The sequence below is a fragment of the Oryzias latipes genome, chromosome 11 (genome assembly GCF_002234675.1).
Source record: "Oryzias latipes chromosome 11, ASM223467v1".
NCBI lineage: Eukaryota > Metazoa > Chordata > Actinopteri > Beloniformes > Adrianichthyidae > Oryzias > Oryzias latipes.
This window is the reverse complement of record NC_019869.2, coordinates 19,600,760-19,619,883: the sequence shown is the minus strand read 5'-3', so window position 1 is coordinate 19,619,883 and position 19,124 is coordinate 19,600,760. Positions and strand designations below refer to the sequence as shown.

At 41.0% G+C, this 19,124-nt stretch overlaps 1 protein-coding gene across 2 annotated transcripts in view; it reads left to right on the top strand.

The window, feature by feature from the left end:
- The window catches only part of LOC101167133 (unconventional myosin-Ig), a 42,931-nt gene extending 29,671 nt beyond the window's left edge, over positions 1–13,260 (top strand). For both annotated transcript variants that reach the window (XM_023960026.1, XM_023960027.1), the window contains exons 21-22: positions 95–252; positions 12,791–13,260. In XM_023960026.1, coding sequence (XP_023815794.1) covers positions 95–252; positions 12,791–12,953 — 321 coding nt within the window. In that variant the 3' untranslated portion in view covers positions 12,954–13,260. The remainder of the gene's footprint in view (positions 1–94; positions 253–12,790) is intronic.
- Positions 13,261–19,124: the final 5,864 nt, after the last annotated feature.

Below are 19,124 nucleotides of genomic sequence, written 5' to 3'. Positions count from 1 at the left end.
GATTTCTCCAACCACTTCAGGTTCTGTTTAGGACAGTTCAACCTCAAGGTCTTTTTTTGTAAGCAGCTAATACGAAGCGGTCTTCCTCTTTCAGTTCACAGGCCTCAGCACCACCAGTGGCGTTGACCAGATGCTGGTGCTCCACACATCCAACAAGGATGACATCCTGCTGTGTCTGCAAAGAGGAGAACTCTGCCCCAATCAGGACCGAGTGGGTGAAGTGGTTGGAGCGCTGGTGGACTACTTCACACGGTCAGTCCCAGACCATTTTTTCTGAAACCATTTCTCTCTTCTGTTGGTTTAAAGTAATGAAAGGCAAAAAACTTTTTTGCCGGTTTGGTCACCTACTTTGTGTTTGAACAAGATTACCTTGACAACAACTCAAAAAACAACATCTCAAAAACCTAATAACAAACCTATTTACGTACACAATAAAGACAAATATGGCCTGGCATGTCTCCTTAATTAAACCATAGTCCAGGTGAATACTTGATTTTGATTGGTTGCTGGGTGTGGATTAAAAAGTGATAGGAGAGGAGGAGCTTGTCTATATCAGCTGACCTCATTAGACAATAGACTGCATAGAAAGTTCGGTTAGCAGAAAACAGCTGTTTTTTTAAAAAACATCATCTACCTCATTGGGGAGTCCAAACTCAGTTATCCAGCCTTATGGGAATTAAAATAAAGTCTTATAAGTTCTCTTGTCATTTTTGTAGAACACATTAATTAACCTTTGCTGGATTAGCACCTTGTTACTAAATCCTCAACAATTTCATTGATCAAGTGATGAAATGATTTTCAGAAAGAAAGGTTGCAGGATTGCCTTTCAGAAAGTGTTTTGGGAGGTTTGTGCCATTTCACCTGAACGTCCTTCTAGCAGACCCGACTCCAGCACCACATACACACACACACACACACACGCACACACCTACGCACACACCACCACACACACAGACAGACAGGAGTTGTCTTGTGGGGACTGTTGAGGTCGTGTGTGTTGATCAGATGTTTATGTGGCACTATAAGCTGCTGCTGCTGCTGCCTCAGCAGCCGCTCTGCTGCTGGAATCCTGAAGCATTAATCCTCCAAATCCTGTCAGGTCCATGCGAGTGACGCATGACACAAACAAGCACACATGCATGCCCCGTGTTTATTACCAACCTCTCTCCTGATGGGGGCCCAGTCTCAATAAAAGGGAAGTTATGAACTTTACTCTGAACTTAGAAAAAATATTGTTTTTGTTACTTTAATAAAACGGTTCAGAAATGTTCTGTTTTGCTTTAGCTAAAATGCATTTTAAAATATAAAATATGTACATAAGACATGTTTCATTCTTTTCCTTGTTTCATGAATAATGAAAAATAAATTGTGTTCTGCAAATCCAAAATAAAACAACAAAAATAGATTAAAAAAGGTAAAAGCTACAGCATTATGCCACATGATATGAATGTGAATGAATGGGAAAAAACAACAATAAAGAAAAGAGTTGCAGTCTGCAAAGGATTATAAAACCAAAAGGTAAAATTAACTTCTAATACTAAAATGCTCATGTTTGTGACAAAATATGTAAAGAGTTTAGCATATGTTTTTTACAAATAAAAGTGTTTAAATAGATTAAAATAAAATGTTACACTAAAATGCAAAATATTGTTAACATAAAAAATGTGTATTATTTCTTGGTTACCCTGGTTACGCTGAAGTGTGCCAAAAAAAATCAAAAATTCTAAAAAAAAGAGACGTTTTTCAATTTTTTGAACCTGAATGAAAAGTTAACAAAAATTTATGTGATAATTTTAAAAAAGTGGAAAAGGAAGTAATATAAACCCAGGTTTTCAAATAAAGACATCTTTTTATGTCATTGAAAGTTTTTATTCAAATACCTTGAGTGTTTAATCTAAATATAGGTCCCACTTACTCTTTTGTGTGATGTGTCATAAAGCAGTTAGCTGACTCATCACTTTATTCGGCAGGGGTGCCCAAATTCAGGCCTCGAGGGCCAGCCTCCTGCTGGTTTTCCAGAAATTCTGCCTTATTTGCTGCTGATTACCTGGATCAGGTGTGTTTAGCCAAAAAGGAGCTTTAATGGCAGGTTGGTTGGAAAACATGTTGGACACCGGTCCTCGAGGCCTGGATTTGGGCACCCCTGCAAGTTTATCGTGACCAAGTGACAATCCCATGACTATTTTTAGGGCTGGTTTGAAAACCCAAAAAGTTCAGCCAGGTCAGTTCATCAAGTAACCACCAGGGAACCGGTTCCACAATCAACCTAACCTTTATTTAATTCGATGCTACAGTCCAACTTTGGGACACCAAAAAAATTAAAGTCTAGATCAGTTTTACTTCTGCAGTTTGATTTAATGACAATGAAAATCAGTTTTGTCAACTTTGATTTATTTTGTATTTAAGTTTAAAGTTGCTTTTTCATTACAATTTTTTCCTTGCTACATCGCGGTTCACCTTTTGCGGTTTCACTTTTCGTTCATGTTTTTCAGTGCAATTATGGATGTTTTTTTTTCTTTCTTAAATTTAACGCGCACTGTGTTTCGTGTCCCGTTTGGCTAAAGACTTTGTCGTTCTCCTCCATACTATCCTTCCTGTAAACAATGGATTGAGTCTGCCAAATCTACATAAATCTTTGGCCTGGAGTTAGGGTTGGGAAAATGCTCATGTATGTCTGAGAAAAGTGTATAAAGGAAGGGGTTTTACAGCCTTAAAACATATGCAATCCTACTTTGTGGATTTAACCTTTTGCAAAATTCTTTAGATCTTAACCCCCGCGATAAACGAGGGAACGCTGTATGTAATGGGTTCACAATGTATTGTATAATTACACAAAATTCATTTAATTTTATTTTTATTTTAAATCTGTTATTTTAAATGTGTTGCATGCAATTAGGGTCCTTCAGACCTGGGTATAAGTTGATGCTTCCCCCCCTCTCTTCCCTTTTTGCTGTTTTCCTAATTGGGAAGAGGTGAGCATGATGGAGATGTCTTTCTTTATATTTCATTTTGGTGCTAATTTGAACTTTGCATTTTTAGTTTCGGGCATTGTGTGAGCGTGGCACGTGTTGACGCCATATTTTGTTTCAACCAGGTATGTCTAACCCTTTTCGCTGTTTTCCTAATCGAGAAGAGTTTTGTGCATTGTGCGAGCGTGGCACGTGTTGACGCCATATTTGGTTAATAAACCCAGACTGCTCCAAGAAAGTTCCTCCGGCGTCTCGTGGCTTCCTGAAGTTGCACAAGACAACGCAGAGCAGAGACGAAAAGCAGTTAGATGTACACTGGAGTTATTGGATTGGGTCACCTGGTGACCTGACTTGGGTCAGCTTTTTCCAAGCTGCCAGGAAGTGAGACAACCAGCTGGTGTGTTTATCCTTCCCACTTGCCCATTTTTGAAAAAGACTTCCTGTCAAGGTGGCGGCTTTCTTTGTATGACCATGTCCAAATCATGTGACCACATCCATCGTTCATCTCTGCCCTGTCATTGGTTGGCTGCATTTGTGTGTTATCAGTAGCAGCTTCTCGGTGAGGTTTTTTTTTTTGTTGGTTTTATGACTCGTCTGCTTTAATTTAGGTTTGTTGGAGGAGGTGGCGGCAGCGTGTTGTGGCAGCTGGGTGGGTCTGATTTGTGACTCAGAGGCCAGCCGGCCTTTAGGGAGCCGTTTCAACTCTCTGTGGCGATAGTGCCACCATCTGTGGTGGGCGAGGGAGAGATGATGCTTCATGAGACATCGTGCAGAAAATGACATGTCCCTCTTTGCAGTCGGTCAAAAGGTGGAGGGGGTGATGGCGGTAGTGGGGACGTGCAAAAACACAAGAAGGGACATCTTAGGCTTGCGGTTCCCCCTTTGCAGCAGTTAGTTGAATAAAGATGTGAGAGGCTGTCATGCTACCTGTGGACCTCAGAGGCAAGAGGTGAGATCTGACTTCAGGGATGCAGAGGATGCCCCCCCCCCCTCATTAGTTGTTTTTTCCAGGCTCTACCTTCCCCTGCCATCTCTGATTCACTTCTGATCTGTCAGAGCCCAGAAATTGTTTTGTTTTTGAAGGGTAAGACCATCTGCTGAGCCAGCTGGGGGAGTTATTAGGGGGTACAAGTAGGATTTAGGGGCATGATCTTTTCTTAAAAGCTCTAAAGGGACTTCTTAAGGAAAGACTTAAAAAGAAGGACCAGTACTGATTTAAAGCTCAATGTGTTTTTTCCCCCCCGACTTGTGGTTCCACAGAGATCGTCCACAGACCTCCACTCATGAATTTAAACACAAATATAGAATAAGCATTTCATTTATAATTCTTGATTCAGTTTTCTTGACTTAGAGATGTAAGGCGACTGTGAGGCTCTGACATTGTGAGCATACGGCGCACGCTCCTTTCCATCTGGACTCTGGGATCATTGGAATCATGACTAAACTGGATTACAATTTGAATGATTTTATTTATTGCCTCATAAAGATTTTCCTCCTGTTTATGTGAAACCATCTCAGTAGTCATTCCAGACTTTATTGACTTTATTTTGTGGGAGAAATCCAAGAGTTAAACAGGGGAGACCATCTTGATATCTAAGATGAGACTGACTTCAATCTTAATAGACTAACGATTTGTACATATTATATCACATTTATGTATTGTACATTGTACTTAAGTATATATATTTATATCTATTAATGTAAAAATGCAATCCTGTAATAACATTGCATAGAAATAACATTGGGGTACATGAATTCTGGAGAATATGAATTTTTCTAATCAAGTTATTATTTCTCTGGTACTTTGTCTAATCACTTTGTCTTTTTTAAAGTGTTTTTTCTGTGTTTTTTTTTCATCTGTTGGAAACATTCCCACATTCTGAAACCTTTCATCTCCGTGCTTCATAGCTGTTTTCATTCTGATCAACCACCTATTCCTTGGTCTCACATGAAAGAACTTTTGATGTTTGTCCAGATGCAGTTTGGTAGTTCTTGGTGTTCTGTTGTCGTGCAGAGGCTGCCTGTGGCTGCAGATGACATTCAGTTTGTAGAACTTTGTAGAACTTGGACTCCTAAAAGATTGGAATCTCTCCTGAACCTTTCTCCTCTGTTCAGTCCAGTACATCATATTTCCTATCATGGACTGGTCTGTTTTGAGCAGTTACCAGAACTGAGAGTAAAGACGACCATCGGCGCTTTTATCTTTTCGTGTTCTGATTTCCCGTCAGTCTTGAACTTTCTCCATCTTTCCAGTTTGTGTGTTTTTTTCTCGGCCCCTCTCTTCTCTTGCTCTGCTCCTCCTCTTCAGCAGAAGCATAAATAGACATAGAAGGACCTGGAACTGTGTAGCATTAATAGCAGCCTTCTGGGTCCCCCGCCTCAGAGGAAGAGTGAAAGCATTCGGTTTGATTGACCTGAAATCGTCTCTGTGTTTCTGATGTCTTCGACTTTGCTGTTTGACCTCCACAGTTTGTCTGTCAGAGCAAATGTGAGCCACATCCGATCCCCCACCCCCGTTTCTAAATTAATTTTCAGGTCATGAAAGGCGTCATCTTTATCCCAGCATAGCCTCCTCTTGCTCCCTCCTCCTCCCTCTCCCTCTGCGGCTGTCCTTGATGCGTTTATCACTGCTGGTCCAGTTAGTTCGTCCTACGAGTTAGTTCCCTGTTCCATCTCTGAAACCAGATCCCGTTCCAAAACCAGCATCTGCCTGTTCCAGCAGAGTTTAGATGGGTCCATGTGGTCTTCATGCGGGCTGACCCGCTTTCAGACAAAGTCATGTGCTGTAGCAGTTTGTTTTAGTTTAGCCACAAATTGCATTTTAAAATGTTACTGTTGATTACAGCCAATTGTCCACCTCAGTGTGTGTGTGTGTGTGGGGGGGGGGGGTCATGGGACATTCATCCAGTTAAGTCAGTGTGTGAACCGAAGGTTGGTTTTACCCATTGATATCAGAGATTTCCGCCGTTTTTGGTGGAAATCAGCCGTGCGGTTTTTAGCTCGGACCCATGTTGTCATATGTGTTCTCTTCAGACGGGTCTCTTCAGATGAGGTCTCAACGCAGGCATGACCTCATCTGAGCAGAGCGCCATCTTCTGATGTTCGGGCGATGTGGTCCGGGCGATGTGGTCAACCTGCAGTCGTGTGATGTTGTTCTCTTGTAGAGTTTTGGGAAGCTGATGTTTTATCATAATTCTACAGGACTTCATGTCCAAATCAACATTGTCCCCTTCATGAGGTTCTTTGACTGCCTAGCAACCATTGCTGCGGTAACAGCAGCGTCTGTGTCAGCGTCATCAGACCCAGCAGGATCCCCTGAACCAGCCTCACTTCTCTCAGGGGGCATTCTGGGAAAAATGACTCACAATGTAGAGAGGCTCTGATAACAAGCAAGGGTGTGTGTGCGTGTACAAATCTAGTCTGTGCAGTCCGGAGTACACCTGTGATGACAACTTTAAGCTTTCTGAGTGATTCTCTTGCTGAACACAGATCGGGGTCCATTTTGGCACAAAGATTAGAACCCGTGACTTCCTATTCGAGGCTGCTTTAAAAACCAAATTGGCTGGAGCCAGGTCACATGTTAACCAGTAGGGAGTTTGTTGCAGTTACTCTCCATTCAAACCAATGTAAACTTGGTCCAACTTCACTTCAGATTCGAATTTTAAATATTTTTTTTGACAGATTTGATTGGTTTTCTTCTAGTTACTTCCTAACTGTAAAAGATTACAGATTATTTTTATTTACACTACTATTATTTTCACTGTAATTTGTGTAACTAGAAATCTGTATTACTTTGAAATTATTTTCCACCAAAGAGCAGGAGAAGTTAAAGTTAGCGTTCCCAGGTATGAGCAGATGTGTTGCAGAAGATCTTACAGCCGCAGATGTTTGATGACAGCCTGCTGATGAAACCCCCCATTTTCCATCTCCCATCTATTTACACTTTCTCCCTCTAGCTTATAGCCCTTCATACCTTCAACCTAACATTACGTGCACGGTTCTAGCCGTCTACAAGTGGATGCATCAGAATGGAGCGAAGCTTGTGGCCTGGTCCCGTGTATTTTCCATGTCACAAATACGATCTTTTTCCAACTGCAATTTTTTCTTTTGCTCCTGTTTCACAATAATTTAAATAAAGAAACACTCAATTTAAGGCTTAATTTTCTTTATACATGTCCCCCGCTATTCAAAAAATGGTACAATAACGTGACAAAAACATCATTTTCATCTGAGTGTTTTTTTAAGATGTGAGAAAGGGTCCTGAAGTTGTTCCTGAAGGCTAAACTCTGAACTTTTAAGTTGGGTTTGACTCCAAAGTTTATGATTGTCATTGACTGTAGAGGTGTTCTGTCCTGCCAGTTCAAGTTCTTTTTCTTTCTGTCTTATTTGGACCTGTGTTTGGTCTTCTTCACATCAGAGGCACACTGTTAAAATAAAACAATGAGTCTTTTCAAGTTTTCCTTACTGGTTTGTTTAACCACACAGACATAATGATGGAAGAAGGGAATTTAGATGTTGAACTTGCAGCTTTTTAACAGGAACTTCTGTGATGAGGCACATTTATGAACAAAGTAAGATCTATGGAAAAACTTTCTAACCCTGGGCTCCAGCAGTGTTTAGGTGACAAAAGCAAGTTTTTAGAGACTTGAATGTAGTGGGTAAGCAGTGCAGCCCCTGATGCACAGCCAGCTTGCTCGGTTTTTGCCTTGAGGGTGTCGCATGGCTCCTTGATGGCAGAGAAGCAGCAGGTGTGATCTCACATCCCAAAAAAAAAAGGTGATGAAGTCAAACCACATCCGAGTGACTCAGTAACAAACCCCCCCCCCTGACCAACCCAGTGTTTATGTAAGGACTCATCAGACCCGGTCAGATCTGACTTCCAGCTTTCACGGAGGATCACAGATGGGAGGAAGTGACCTCAGATTTTCTCCTGGCTCTCTTTAGCATCTGAGAAGAGGAGCTGCAGATTGGTCAAGGCTGTTTCTGCAGGGAGGGTGCACAGATATTCCCTCCAATTTTTTCGAGAATTGTATGTGTTCCCCTTTTAATCATTTCAAATATTTTTTGCCCAATTAAGTCGTCTTTTTTTGTTCTCTCCACTTTTATTTTCACTGGCTTTCTGTCAAGAACATTGATTTAAAGCCTGTTCTGTGGGATCACAAGCACCATAGCATCAGACTCAGTAAAATAATTTTTAAGTGTCCATAAAGGAGACAGCAGAGCTATGTATCCACTTAAAGAGGTTCTGCCTGAGGAGGAAGAAGGAGGTGGGGGTCCCACAGCTCTTCCAGGAGCTGCCGTGCCCCAGTTCTGTCTGCAGCTCGTCTCTGAGAATTACTCTGCAGCAGTAGGACCACAGACTGGAAGACTTGTTGACATGTGGAATCCCAGAGGGAACACAGACATGTTTTGAGATCAGAGATGAGTGTGCGTCAGCAATCAGAGATGACACATGTCCGAGGGTCTGTGCTGCAGGTTTGACTGATGTCTGAAGGAAGAACTGAAAAGAATCCTCTTCAGGTGTTTTATCTTTGCAGAGATCCTGCTGTGCTTAGGACTGTTGTCCTGCCAGAGTCAAACAAGTGTCTGCAGGCTCATTTAGTAAAACAATGGCATGTGCATTTAAATTTGACTCTAAAAAATGACTGAAAAACAAATCATCACTCTTCCACCACCATGCTTGAGAGTTTGTAAATGGACATTTCCTCTCCACTTCGGTCTTTTGTGTTTCAAGGACAAAAGACCAAGCTTCTACGCTGCTTTTTGGGGAGGAGTTGAGCTGTCCATTGTTTTTTAGTCGATGGTTCAAATCCACTGTCGAGTCATACCAAAGACTCTAAAATTGGGATTCAATGCCTTCATGCTTAACACTCAGCATTAAGGGTTTGGCTTGGGGGGTTAAAACACCAAATAGTTCCCTTGCGCGGCTGTTTCAGCAGCTAGCAGCTCCTCCAAAAAGGGGTTAAATGCAGAGAACAAATTTCACACACCCAGGTGTGTGACAGCTAATGGGACTTTAACTTTAACATGAAATTGTCCTTGTTCCTTAACTCTTATAACTCCATCTTTGGATTTATGAGTTCTACTGAAGTAAAGATTGATTTAATCTTTTTCTGAGATGCAGCTTTTAAGTTATAGCACTTTTTGACTAAAATCTGAGTGTTCTTTCACGTATCGTATTTCTTACCACAAAAAGCATCTGATAAAGGTCATGCATTGCTGCTGATGATCTTGAGCAGTGGCAGGAACTGCACAGAGAACATTTTTGTGACGCTAACGACTCATGTTCAGGTGAGTCAGCAGATCTGGATGAGAGGAAACATCATCCACGTCAGCAGGAAGAGTGAAGCAGCAGTTTTACCTGCGGTTTTCAGACACGTTTTCTGAAGTGCTGCTCTCTGCGTGAACTACCCTCCATGCTGGTCACATAAGTACAACTCGATTTCCTGACAAGTTTGGAAAGAATTTCTTGTCACGTCTTTAAAGGCTCGATTTGATTACGATTATGCAACCGCTGATTATGTAACGCTGCAGATGAAGTTTAGAACAATTTAGGTTCATGAGAGAAACTTCTGTGAGGAACACCTTCATCAGAGCAGAACCTCATGGGGGTTAGCTAGATCACGCGGGGCAGAGAGAATCATCAGCGTGTTTGTTTACTGTCATTTTCCATAAACAGCAGCAATGAAGCAGACTATCATGTTTGCTGATGAAGCAGAAAATGTTGATCCTTTAGTTAGGATTCACAGGAAGTGGATCTATGAGCCCCTTCCTGTTCTCCTGGAGCTACATCATGAGAACCACTAAAGTTCTGTTTCTATTCTTACAGATCATTTCACTTTTTCTGAATTCCATCTGTTTGTAATCTGTTTTCCTGCTCGGCGTAAAGGATGGTTTTCTCCCTGTAGTCTCCCGGAAGCAGAGCTCTTTGTTTACCTGTGATGCTCTCCTGATAGCTCAGCATGCCAGCGCTCTTGCATAACATCAATAATTATGTAATCTGCATGAACGGACACCTTCCAAACTTCCGAGACGCGCCGGTGAACTCCTGCCAGCCGATGCCGCATCGCTGCCAAGTTGGCTTGAGCGCACCTCATTCCTGGTTCCGAAACACATAAACAGCATCTAGAAAACAACCACAGAGCTTTTCTGTGACTTCACGGTCACGTCTGAGAGCTGAACTCTCTGAAATAATGTTCATGTCTGCAAGTTGAGGGGAGCTTTGGGGGGAAGAATCCACGGCGAGATGGCTGGTCTTTGAAGGCCCTACTTACCGTACCAGGTCAAATTAGGATCTAATTATATACCCTTACCAGTATGGTTTTAGGAAAAAACATTCCACTTACATGGCACTGGTGCATTTAATTACTGAAATCTATAAAGCAAAAAATAGAAAAGAGAACACAGTTGGTATCTTTCTAGATTTGTCAAAGGCATTTGACACTGTTAATCATACTATTCTTTTGGATAAACTTGCACTTCTTGGCATCACAAACAACTCTTTACTTTGGTTTACTAGTTATTTAACTGATCAATATCAAACTGTAAACTACAATGGACTATTATTCTTCTACAATGTGGTTTACCTCAAGGTTCCATTTTGGGTCATTTTTATTATATGTCAATGATCTACCCAATGCATCAGTTAAACTTTCTAAAATATCATTTGCAGATGACACCAGTGTATTCTATTCCCATAAGGATTTAGATACTCTTAAAAACGTTGTAAATGGTTAACTTGACAAGATATCCACTTGGTTTAAAGCTAACAAATTGTCACTCAATATAAAAAACCACACTTTATATTGTTTAGTCTAAAATAAAATGCCATGGATTTTTTTTTAAAAATACAAATAATATTCCAATAAAGAATGTTAGCTTTGTTGGTTTTCTTGCTGTACTAGTGGATGAATCCTTGTCCTGGAAATCTCATGCTAGTTTTATTGGTACAAAATTGCCAAAATTATGGGTATCATAGGTAAAACCCGTCATTTGATAAATACAAAGGTTGCAATTATGTTTTACTATTCAATGATATATTCATATATTAGTTACTGTAATATTGCTTGGGCTAGTACACATCAAACTAAACCTGAACCTATTCTGCGTCTACAAAAACGAGCTCTGAGAATAATATTTAATGTAGGACATCGACATTCATCTCAACCTTTGTTTTGTCAGGCCAGTGTCCTGAGTGTCTATCAAGTTAACCAACTTCAAACTGGTCAGTTTGTTTTCAATTCTATTGAAAAACCTCTTCCTCAACATTTCACCAACATGTTCAATTCTAATAATGAATTTCATGAATATCCAACTCGGGGTGCCTGTCTCATCAGAGCACCTTTCTCTTGCATAACTCAGTCACAGTTTAGTGTCCTATACAGAGGATGTAAAATTTGGAACAGTCTTCCTTCCTCTTTCAAAGAACTTTCACAAACTCGGTTTAAAAAAGCTCTAAAAAGCTTTCTTCTTAACAATGGTGCTTTTCCATATGGCATGTGTTTTTAGTTTGATATAAGTATGTAAGTGCATGAATTGAATATGTATTGATTATTTATATGTATTGTTTTTACTGAACGGTATTGTTTTTTAGTTTATAGTGTCATTATGGGGGTTGCCACATGTTAAATCCCTTGTGGGTTTTTGGCAACCATCCATCACATCCGCATTGTTTTACAGTCAGTTTTTATTTCCTTTTTTTTGATAAGTGTTAAATGAAATAAATACATAAAATAAATATATTAGAGTGAATAGAAAACCAGATTATGATATATGAAAAATAGACTTTCAAGAGAAATGTGGAAACTGTTTTAAACTCAAAAGTACACCTTGTTAATTTAAAGGAAATAATGAAAATTTAAGAAAACTTTTTAAAATTTCATAACTATAAACCTTAAACCGTTACCAAATGAAAAATAATGATTATTTTCACGTTAGGGGTGGGGCTTTGAGCCCATTTCTACCAGAACATGATTGACATCGGGAGGCAGAGGTTATGGTAACGTTGTTTCCGCTTCAAAATGGCGCCTGTTGTTGGCGCCGCCGGTGTCATCCCTAGTCTCACGCACCAAACTTTGGGAGAGCAGCAGACACTACTGTTGGGTAGAAATGACGTCACCATAACTTCTGTCACTTGATGTCAATTATGTCAGTACATACACGCTGCCATTGAATGTGCAAGTTAAACAAGGTCAAACTTTGACCAATGAGGGACTTGGATTTGGTGGTGACCAAAGTGACAACCATTTGAAATTTGATCATGAAATTAATAATAGGGGTTTTTTTGCCCAACCGTAATTATATGACACCAAGGCTTTTATATATGGGAATAGAGCTGTGAAATAAAATGTCTGGAGAAAGATTCATGAGATTTGGACCACTTGGACATTTCATATCAAGCCTCTTCCAACTGTAGGTGGCAGAGGTGCGCTAGTAAACAGCAGAAAAAGAAGAAGAAGCCCCTCCCTGCTTGTCCAGTGTGAACACCATGGGCCGAACACACGTTAAAGAATAAGCGTTCAGCACGTTAAAGAACGCGCGTCTAATGCCAGATGTGAACGTAACACAAGAGAAACGAAAAAACAAAGGTTGAAAATACAAAACAGCAGGTGGTGCAATTAAACATTATTTATTCATTTGGTTTTAGGTATTTAGTTGTTTTTTTATTCAAGTTTCAGTTTTACAATTTTATTCTAGAAATTGTTTCCTTTTGCGTTAAATATTTTCACTTTGAGCTGATCCTGCTTTGACCCCATATCGGGTCTTGGCATCAAGGAAGTAAAGCTCACTTGTGCTAACAGAGGAACGCTTATGTGTTTCAGGGTCAGGAAGACGCCCCTGCCCGTGAAGGTTTGGAGCTCTGCTCTGCAGTTCCACATGAGAGGAAAACCCAAAAGCGTCAGTGTGGAGACCAGACCCGGCCAGACCATCGCAGACTTCAAGAAGAATCGAGATGGCTTTGTGCTGCTGCTTCCCGCTAACTAACCCTCATGGCATCGTCCTCATCCTCAGGAGATGAGATAGCATAGACGTATGGGGGGCAGAGTCATTTTTAGACCTGGATGCTCCTGGGGAGACTCTGGGTTCAGCTGCAAAACTTACTATTCATAACCTGCTGGCTTTTTTATGAAGATACTTTTAAAGTGGTGACTGAAGCAAATCAAAAGCACTTTTTTCTGTCATGTCCAAATGTTTCAGATGTGTTTTCTGTGGAAGGAGGAAGAAAATGTGGAAAGATAATAAATTATTGAAAGTTGTGGGACAGACGCTGTTCCACAAATGACTGAGAAGAGTTTGGACTCCTGTGGGTTTGTGTGTGGACTCTTAAGCTACATTTACGCAGAGCATTTGACGTGCATTCTAGAACATGGGTTCTAGCTCATGGTGTTCACACTGGACAATCAAGGAAGGCCTTCTTCTTTCCACTGTTTACTATCACATGTCCACCAAAGAGGTCTGATGCGAAATGCCAAAGCGGTGCAAATCTTGCTGCAGGCTTTTTCTTTCACAACTCTGTTCCGATATACAAAAAACTGGATGTCGTATAATTCCAGACAGACACAGACTGCAATTACCGTAAGAATTTCTCCTCCATGATCAATTTGGTCAACGGTTTGTTCTTCTGTGAATTAAAGGGGACGCCATCCATACGTCGCAACCAAATCGGAGTCCCTGATTGGTCAAAGTTTGACCTGGTTTAACTTTCAAGGCGTGTTAAATAGCCACGTGTTTTGTACATAGAGCCCGAAAACTGTTGCAGAAACTTCTATAGCATCATGTGAGCACAAGAGTTTTGATCGCGCGTTGCCGAGGGCCGTGTGATAAGGCCTTTTGATCTGAACAGACCCAGAGTGGACTCTGAACGGTAGCAGCTTCCTGCCTCGTCCCTCTTGTGTCTCTGCAGCTGATTGGCTGCCTGATAAACCTAGAGCTTCTCAGCTTAGTCAGGAGCTGATCCAGCAGCGGTGTTCCTCCTGGAATAAACAGTTTGTGCTCCCCTTGGACTGTTGTGTTCCTCTGCTTCCTCTGTGGTCCCTCAGCTGCTTTGTACTGCATTATAGCTTCATTCTTTTTTTTCTGCATTCTTAGACCTGGAGGTTTTGCCATCCTGAGTTTTTATGATTCTGACACTTCATTCCAAACAGAGCTGCAACACAAAGCTCCTTTTTTCCATCATGAAAGTTTTCCTGCTGGTCTGAAATGAAGACGCCATGGAGATGAAGACCACGATAAGATCAGAGCTCTCAGCTCCACCAGCTGTGATCACAACAAACACAGCAGGCAGAAGCAAATAAAATTACCTCGAAGCAGTGAATGACGCCGTTCATTTGTGTTTGTTAGTTGTGCAGACGTCATGACTTAATGATGCCCAGCAAACACGAAGCAACGTGACTGCAGAGCTAGGAAGCTTGAAACGGGCTGGCCTTCTTCCTTGTTGGAAGTCATTTATCCTCTGCGTCCTTTGCTGCATCTGCACGTCTGTTTCTGATGCATCTATTCAATCAGAACAGAGCCTCCCTAATAATATTTAAGGATCTTCACACCCACAGTTTGACACATTCAAGCTTCACCGCAAATACAAAACTGCCTTCGGTTATAAATATCACCAATGATCTTAAGCAGCACAGGTGCTCTGAGGAAGTCATCGCCCTCAAAATCTAATAACAGTTTTCCAACTGTCGGCAAGTGTTTCTCACGTCTGTGAGACATTTCTGTTCCAATCTTGTCACTGATAAACTCTAGACAACTCTAGAAGAGTTTTGTCAAACAGGACGTTTAATTCAGCAACCGGTATGAAGTGATTTTTTAAATCTAGAGTTTGGAAACTAGATAAACAGAAAACTTTTCAGAGCTCCATAAGCATTTGTGGCCACAAGGAAGTAAAATTTGGATTACGAAAAGTACCTCCTTACAGCTTCCTGTCAGTTTACAAATCACATTTTAGGTGTGGCACCCTGTCCAGGGAAGAAAGTCTTCCAACTGGTGGAAGTTTGAGACGCTGGAGATGAATTTACTGGTTATAAATGCCTGGTAGTCGTGCGTTATGATATATTTCTCTTAAAGATGACAGGCTTTGTTTTGATGGAACTCTGTTGGACAGAATCTACAAAGTTGCAGATAGATCGGGCAACTATAAACACAACATGCACCTTGTTCATGATAGCATTGGAAAGTGGAAAAGTCTGGTGTGAGACACAGTTTCTACCTCCAGGTCAGTGTTCGAGTCACATGACCCAAAACGACTAATAGGACTTCGAAGTTCATTGTTAGTGTTAAGCTACGTTCAAGCGTTTTTCTCTATAGTTTTGTAAAGACATGGAATAGATTGTAGACAGATGTTACTATGTAAAATAAATCTGTCTCCATCCTGTCAAAATTTCCACAATGCGACGTGAACTGAATAGAATGGGCCGCGCATCAACCCAATTTATGAGGTTTTACACATTAAGGGGGAGGCTCCCTCACCTCAAGTTTATCCTCCTATTAGACTGGGAAATGTGCAAATCCAGAAAACTTTTAAAGTAAATCTGTCATGGTTTGAGTTTGTTTTGTCTTGGTTTTTGTTTTAGTTCTTGTTCTGTCTTGTTTGGTTCTGTTTCCTGTTTTATTGTGAAAGGGTTCCTGTCTTGTCATGTCTTGAGTTGTGCTTCCTTTGGTCCCCATCTGCCCTGATCGTGTTCACCTGTGTCTTGTCTGCCCTGTCTGCATATAAGTTTTGTCTCTGCCTTCCTCTTGTGCTGGTCCATTAGCTTTTGTCATGGTGTTTACGTCATCCTGTCTTAGCGTCCTCGTTCCATGTCCCTTGTGCCACAGTGAGTTTGTGTTTTGTTTTGTTATCCTGCTCTGCAGCGCCTTTTGTTTGGTTATTAAACACCTTGCCCTGAAACCGTTTTGCCTCCCGCCTCTGCGTCTGGGTCCTACCTGCTCTCGAGCCCCCTCATCGTGACAAAATCACAGTTAATAAAAACACCCTTAGGACACATTAGAGGACAAATATATTGTAAATATACTGTATCATATTTTTCTTCCTTTTGAGGCACTGTTTCCCTTGACTGCAGGTCAAGGTTCTTGTGTGCATCAGTAAACAGCAGATAAAATAAATGGATCTCAGGGACACAGAACTTCAGTGAGCGTTAATTGATTAGAAAAGATGTTCTAAATATTTGTTATAAATGTTTAAAACCCTGAGCTACTGTCACTGTTTAAAAGCAGAATATTCAGTGTGAGCCGCCCTCCAGGACAAAACCCATCAAATGACAGAACCCGAGCCATTTTGAAGCACGTGTTACGAAATTGATGATTTGAGATTAATTAGGAGGCGGAAGAGCTTGAACAATCAAACTGCTTTTACTTTTATGTCTTTAAAAAAATAAAGCAACATGTTTTTTTCAAGACATCAAACAGGAGTAGCACAGTCTGCTCCTCCTCCTTTTGACGTCATGGTTCAAGCTGGGGACGCTCTTGTAACCTGTTTACATGCCACCACTATCCTGCTCTATATTGGACTAATCCTGGTTGTATTTTTAGAACTTCGGAAAACCAGGCTGAAGGTTTTCCAGAGAAAGCAGGATAAAAGTGCTTCTGATTGAAGCCAGACAGCAGTGTAAAGCTTTTGATGTGTCTTTGCATTTCGTCAACGAGTTGACCAAAGTGCCCAGAAATGTTTTTTTCCCCCTGCAGTTTGGCCTCTTTGGTGAGTTATTATCGGTAAACCAACCCGAACATCAGCCTCGTGGGCGTTCTCCGTCTCTGCCAGCAGCCCTAGAGGTCAAACAGATTTAACTCTGAATCTAATTTATCTCTGATGGTCGCATCTCTGTGACAGCAGGCTCCTCTGTAAAACGTGAAGGATTCTCTTTGCTAATCTGTAAAGGCTCCTCTCCGAGTTGCCCCCCCCCCCCCCCGCCCACTCCCACTCCAGTCAATCAGAAACAGATTACAGACTAAAAATGACATTTATTTCAGTGTAATCCTTCAACCCAACTGCAGCAGTTTCTCCACGTCAGGTGAGCATCTGAAGAAGCTGATTTTTTTCTTTCCTATTAACCTCCTTTTTACAAAACTACACTCACAAATCTAGTCAGCTGCGTTCCCTTTGGTCTGCCTTCACTGCTCTGTCCAATCAGGACTCCTGCATGACTGATCTAGTATTTTATGTCCGGCATTTGTTGATGCAATTACTTAAAGAGGTACGCAATTCTATTACAAAAAGCACTGGCACCTAGTCTGATTCTCTGTGGAGATTAGCAGCCAGGATTTGGTAATGAGTCTGGGAGGATTTATCAGTGGGAATAAAATATGTGTCCCAGAGTTTCTGCGCTGTTTCCCCTTCCAATCCTCTCAGGCCTGCAGAGCGGCCGCCCATTTGGTGAGACTGCAGGTTTTCCAACGGCGTCAGGGGGGTGGGAGTCACATGCGGGAGATTACAGTAACGTGAGGGGCAGATTGTTTTTTTAGGCTGCTCTGAAACAGCATTCCAGCATCCTGAATGAACGTCAGTGTTTAGGCCACAGTTCAGTCTCAAGTACATGAAACAAAAAAAACAAAACAATTGAGATGGGGACCCCCAGGTTCCTGAACTCACTGAACTATGTATGCTATTTTGATAAATATGGTCAAATAATGTCCTTTAAATCACAAGTAAAATTTTGAACTCCACCACTAATAAAGCTCACTCAAAAAGAAAATTATTTAGCACTCTTGGGCTTGATTTAGGACTGCGCAGTGCTGGTTATTTATCTGCAATGAAACAAAAAAAAAGACAAACTGTTTTTTCTGCATTAGAGGCCCACTTAAAAGCCTATTGTGAATATGCTAATACTGCTAACAAACTGTTTTTTTTATTGGGAATTAAGCATTTTACAACTGTTTGTCAAACGTCTTCAGCACCATTGTCAATAACTATTGATGCCTGTCACAAAAAATCTGTTGTGGGCTTTTTTTTTTGCTACAGATCTTTGACATTTTTGGGTCAGACCAGCTTTTCTAAATTTACTTGCAAAACATATCAGGGTAATGATTTTGCTTGAAATCAGAAAAAGATCTCTTTGTTATTCCAGATCTTAAATTTGAAGGTCTGTATGATAAAGTCTTCAGGTTCATAGTTATGTTTAAAAGCTTTTGATTTTCTTTGTCTTCACTCCAGAGCGCAATCCCCCTTCTGACGCCAATGTGGCAATCTTACAAAAATCTTACAAAAATGGATTTGCCCGGAAATGATTTTTTCCCCCTTATTTATCTTCTTCAGCCCAGAGATACACTGTACACTCTGTGCTTAATTTATCCACAGCCGGGTTACAACAGGTCAGGTTTCTTATTTGTTCGGGCTTTCTTAATATTTATACTGAAAGTCTCTTTCAGTGCCCTGTGTTCATTTATACATCCCCATTAACAAATAAAAATAGAAATGTGCTTTCCAAAATGTAAAAAAATATTGAGAAAAATACATATAGATAAATAAAAATTGGATTAATTAAAGCGGCATTGTTGCCCCTTTACTCCACCAGGCCAAATGCTTGCTACTTCTGTTCCCTCTATGGCTCATTAGGTGTCAAAGTCGTTGTTTATCAGACTGTCTAGTATCATGGTAACAGCTGGAAGCTGGTGTGGCTTTAATTCTACCCAGTATTACAAATGGCACTCTAGCCATATTTTTTATTTAAAATCATGACATCTTTGATGGGTAAATACGGGCCATAGACTGGCATTTTTGTAAAAGAAACTTTCCTTTACAAAAATGCCAGTTTATGGCCCGTATTTACCCGTAAGGGCAGTTAAGGACTAACCACTAAGCAGAAACAGCTGCCTGCACATTGTGGCCGGGATCCTCCTAAAAAATAGGGTCTGAAGCCTGACCCTACTGGTGGAACTGGAGTAGACACACTACTCCTCCATGTTGACTTAAATGTTAGTTGAAGCAGTTTGAACATCTGGTAAGAAAGGCCATCTTGGCACCTCCCTAGATAGGTGTTTTGAGAATGTCCCACTGGTAGGAAGCTTCCTGGCAAAGCCTAGAAAGATTATATCCTCTTGGAAGGAGGAGCTGGAAGAGGTCCCAGTGGAAAGGGAGTTCCAGACATCCTTGCTGAGGCAGCAAACCAAACCAGAATACGGGGTGAACAGTTTGCCCTCTTTAGAAACTTGGTTGGTGACGCT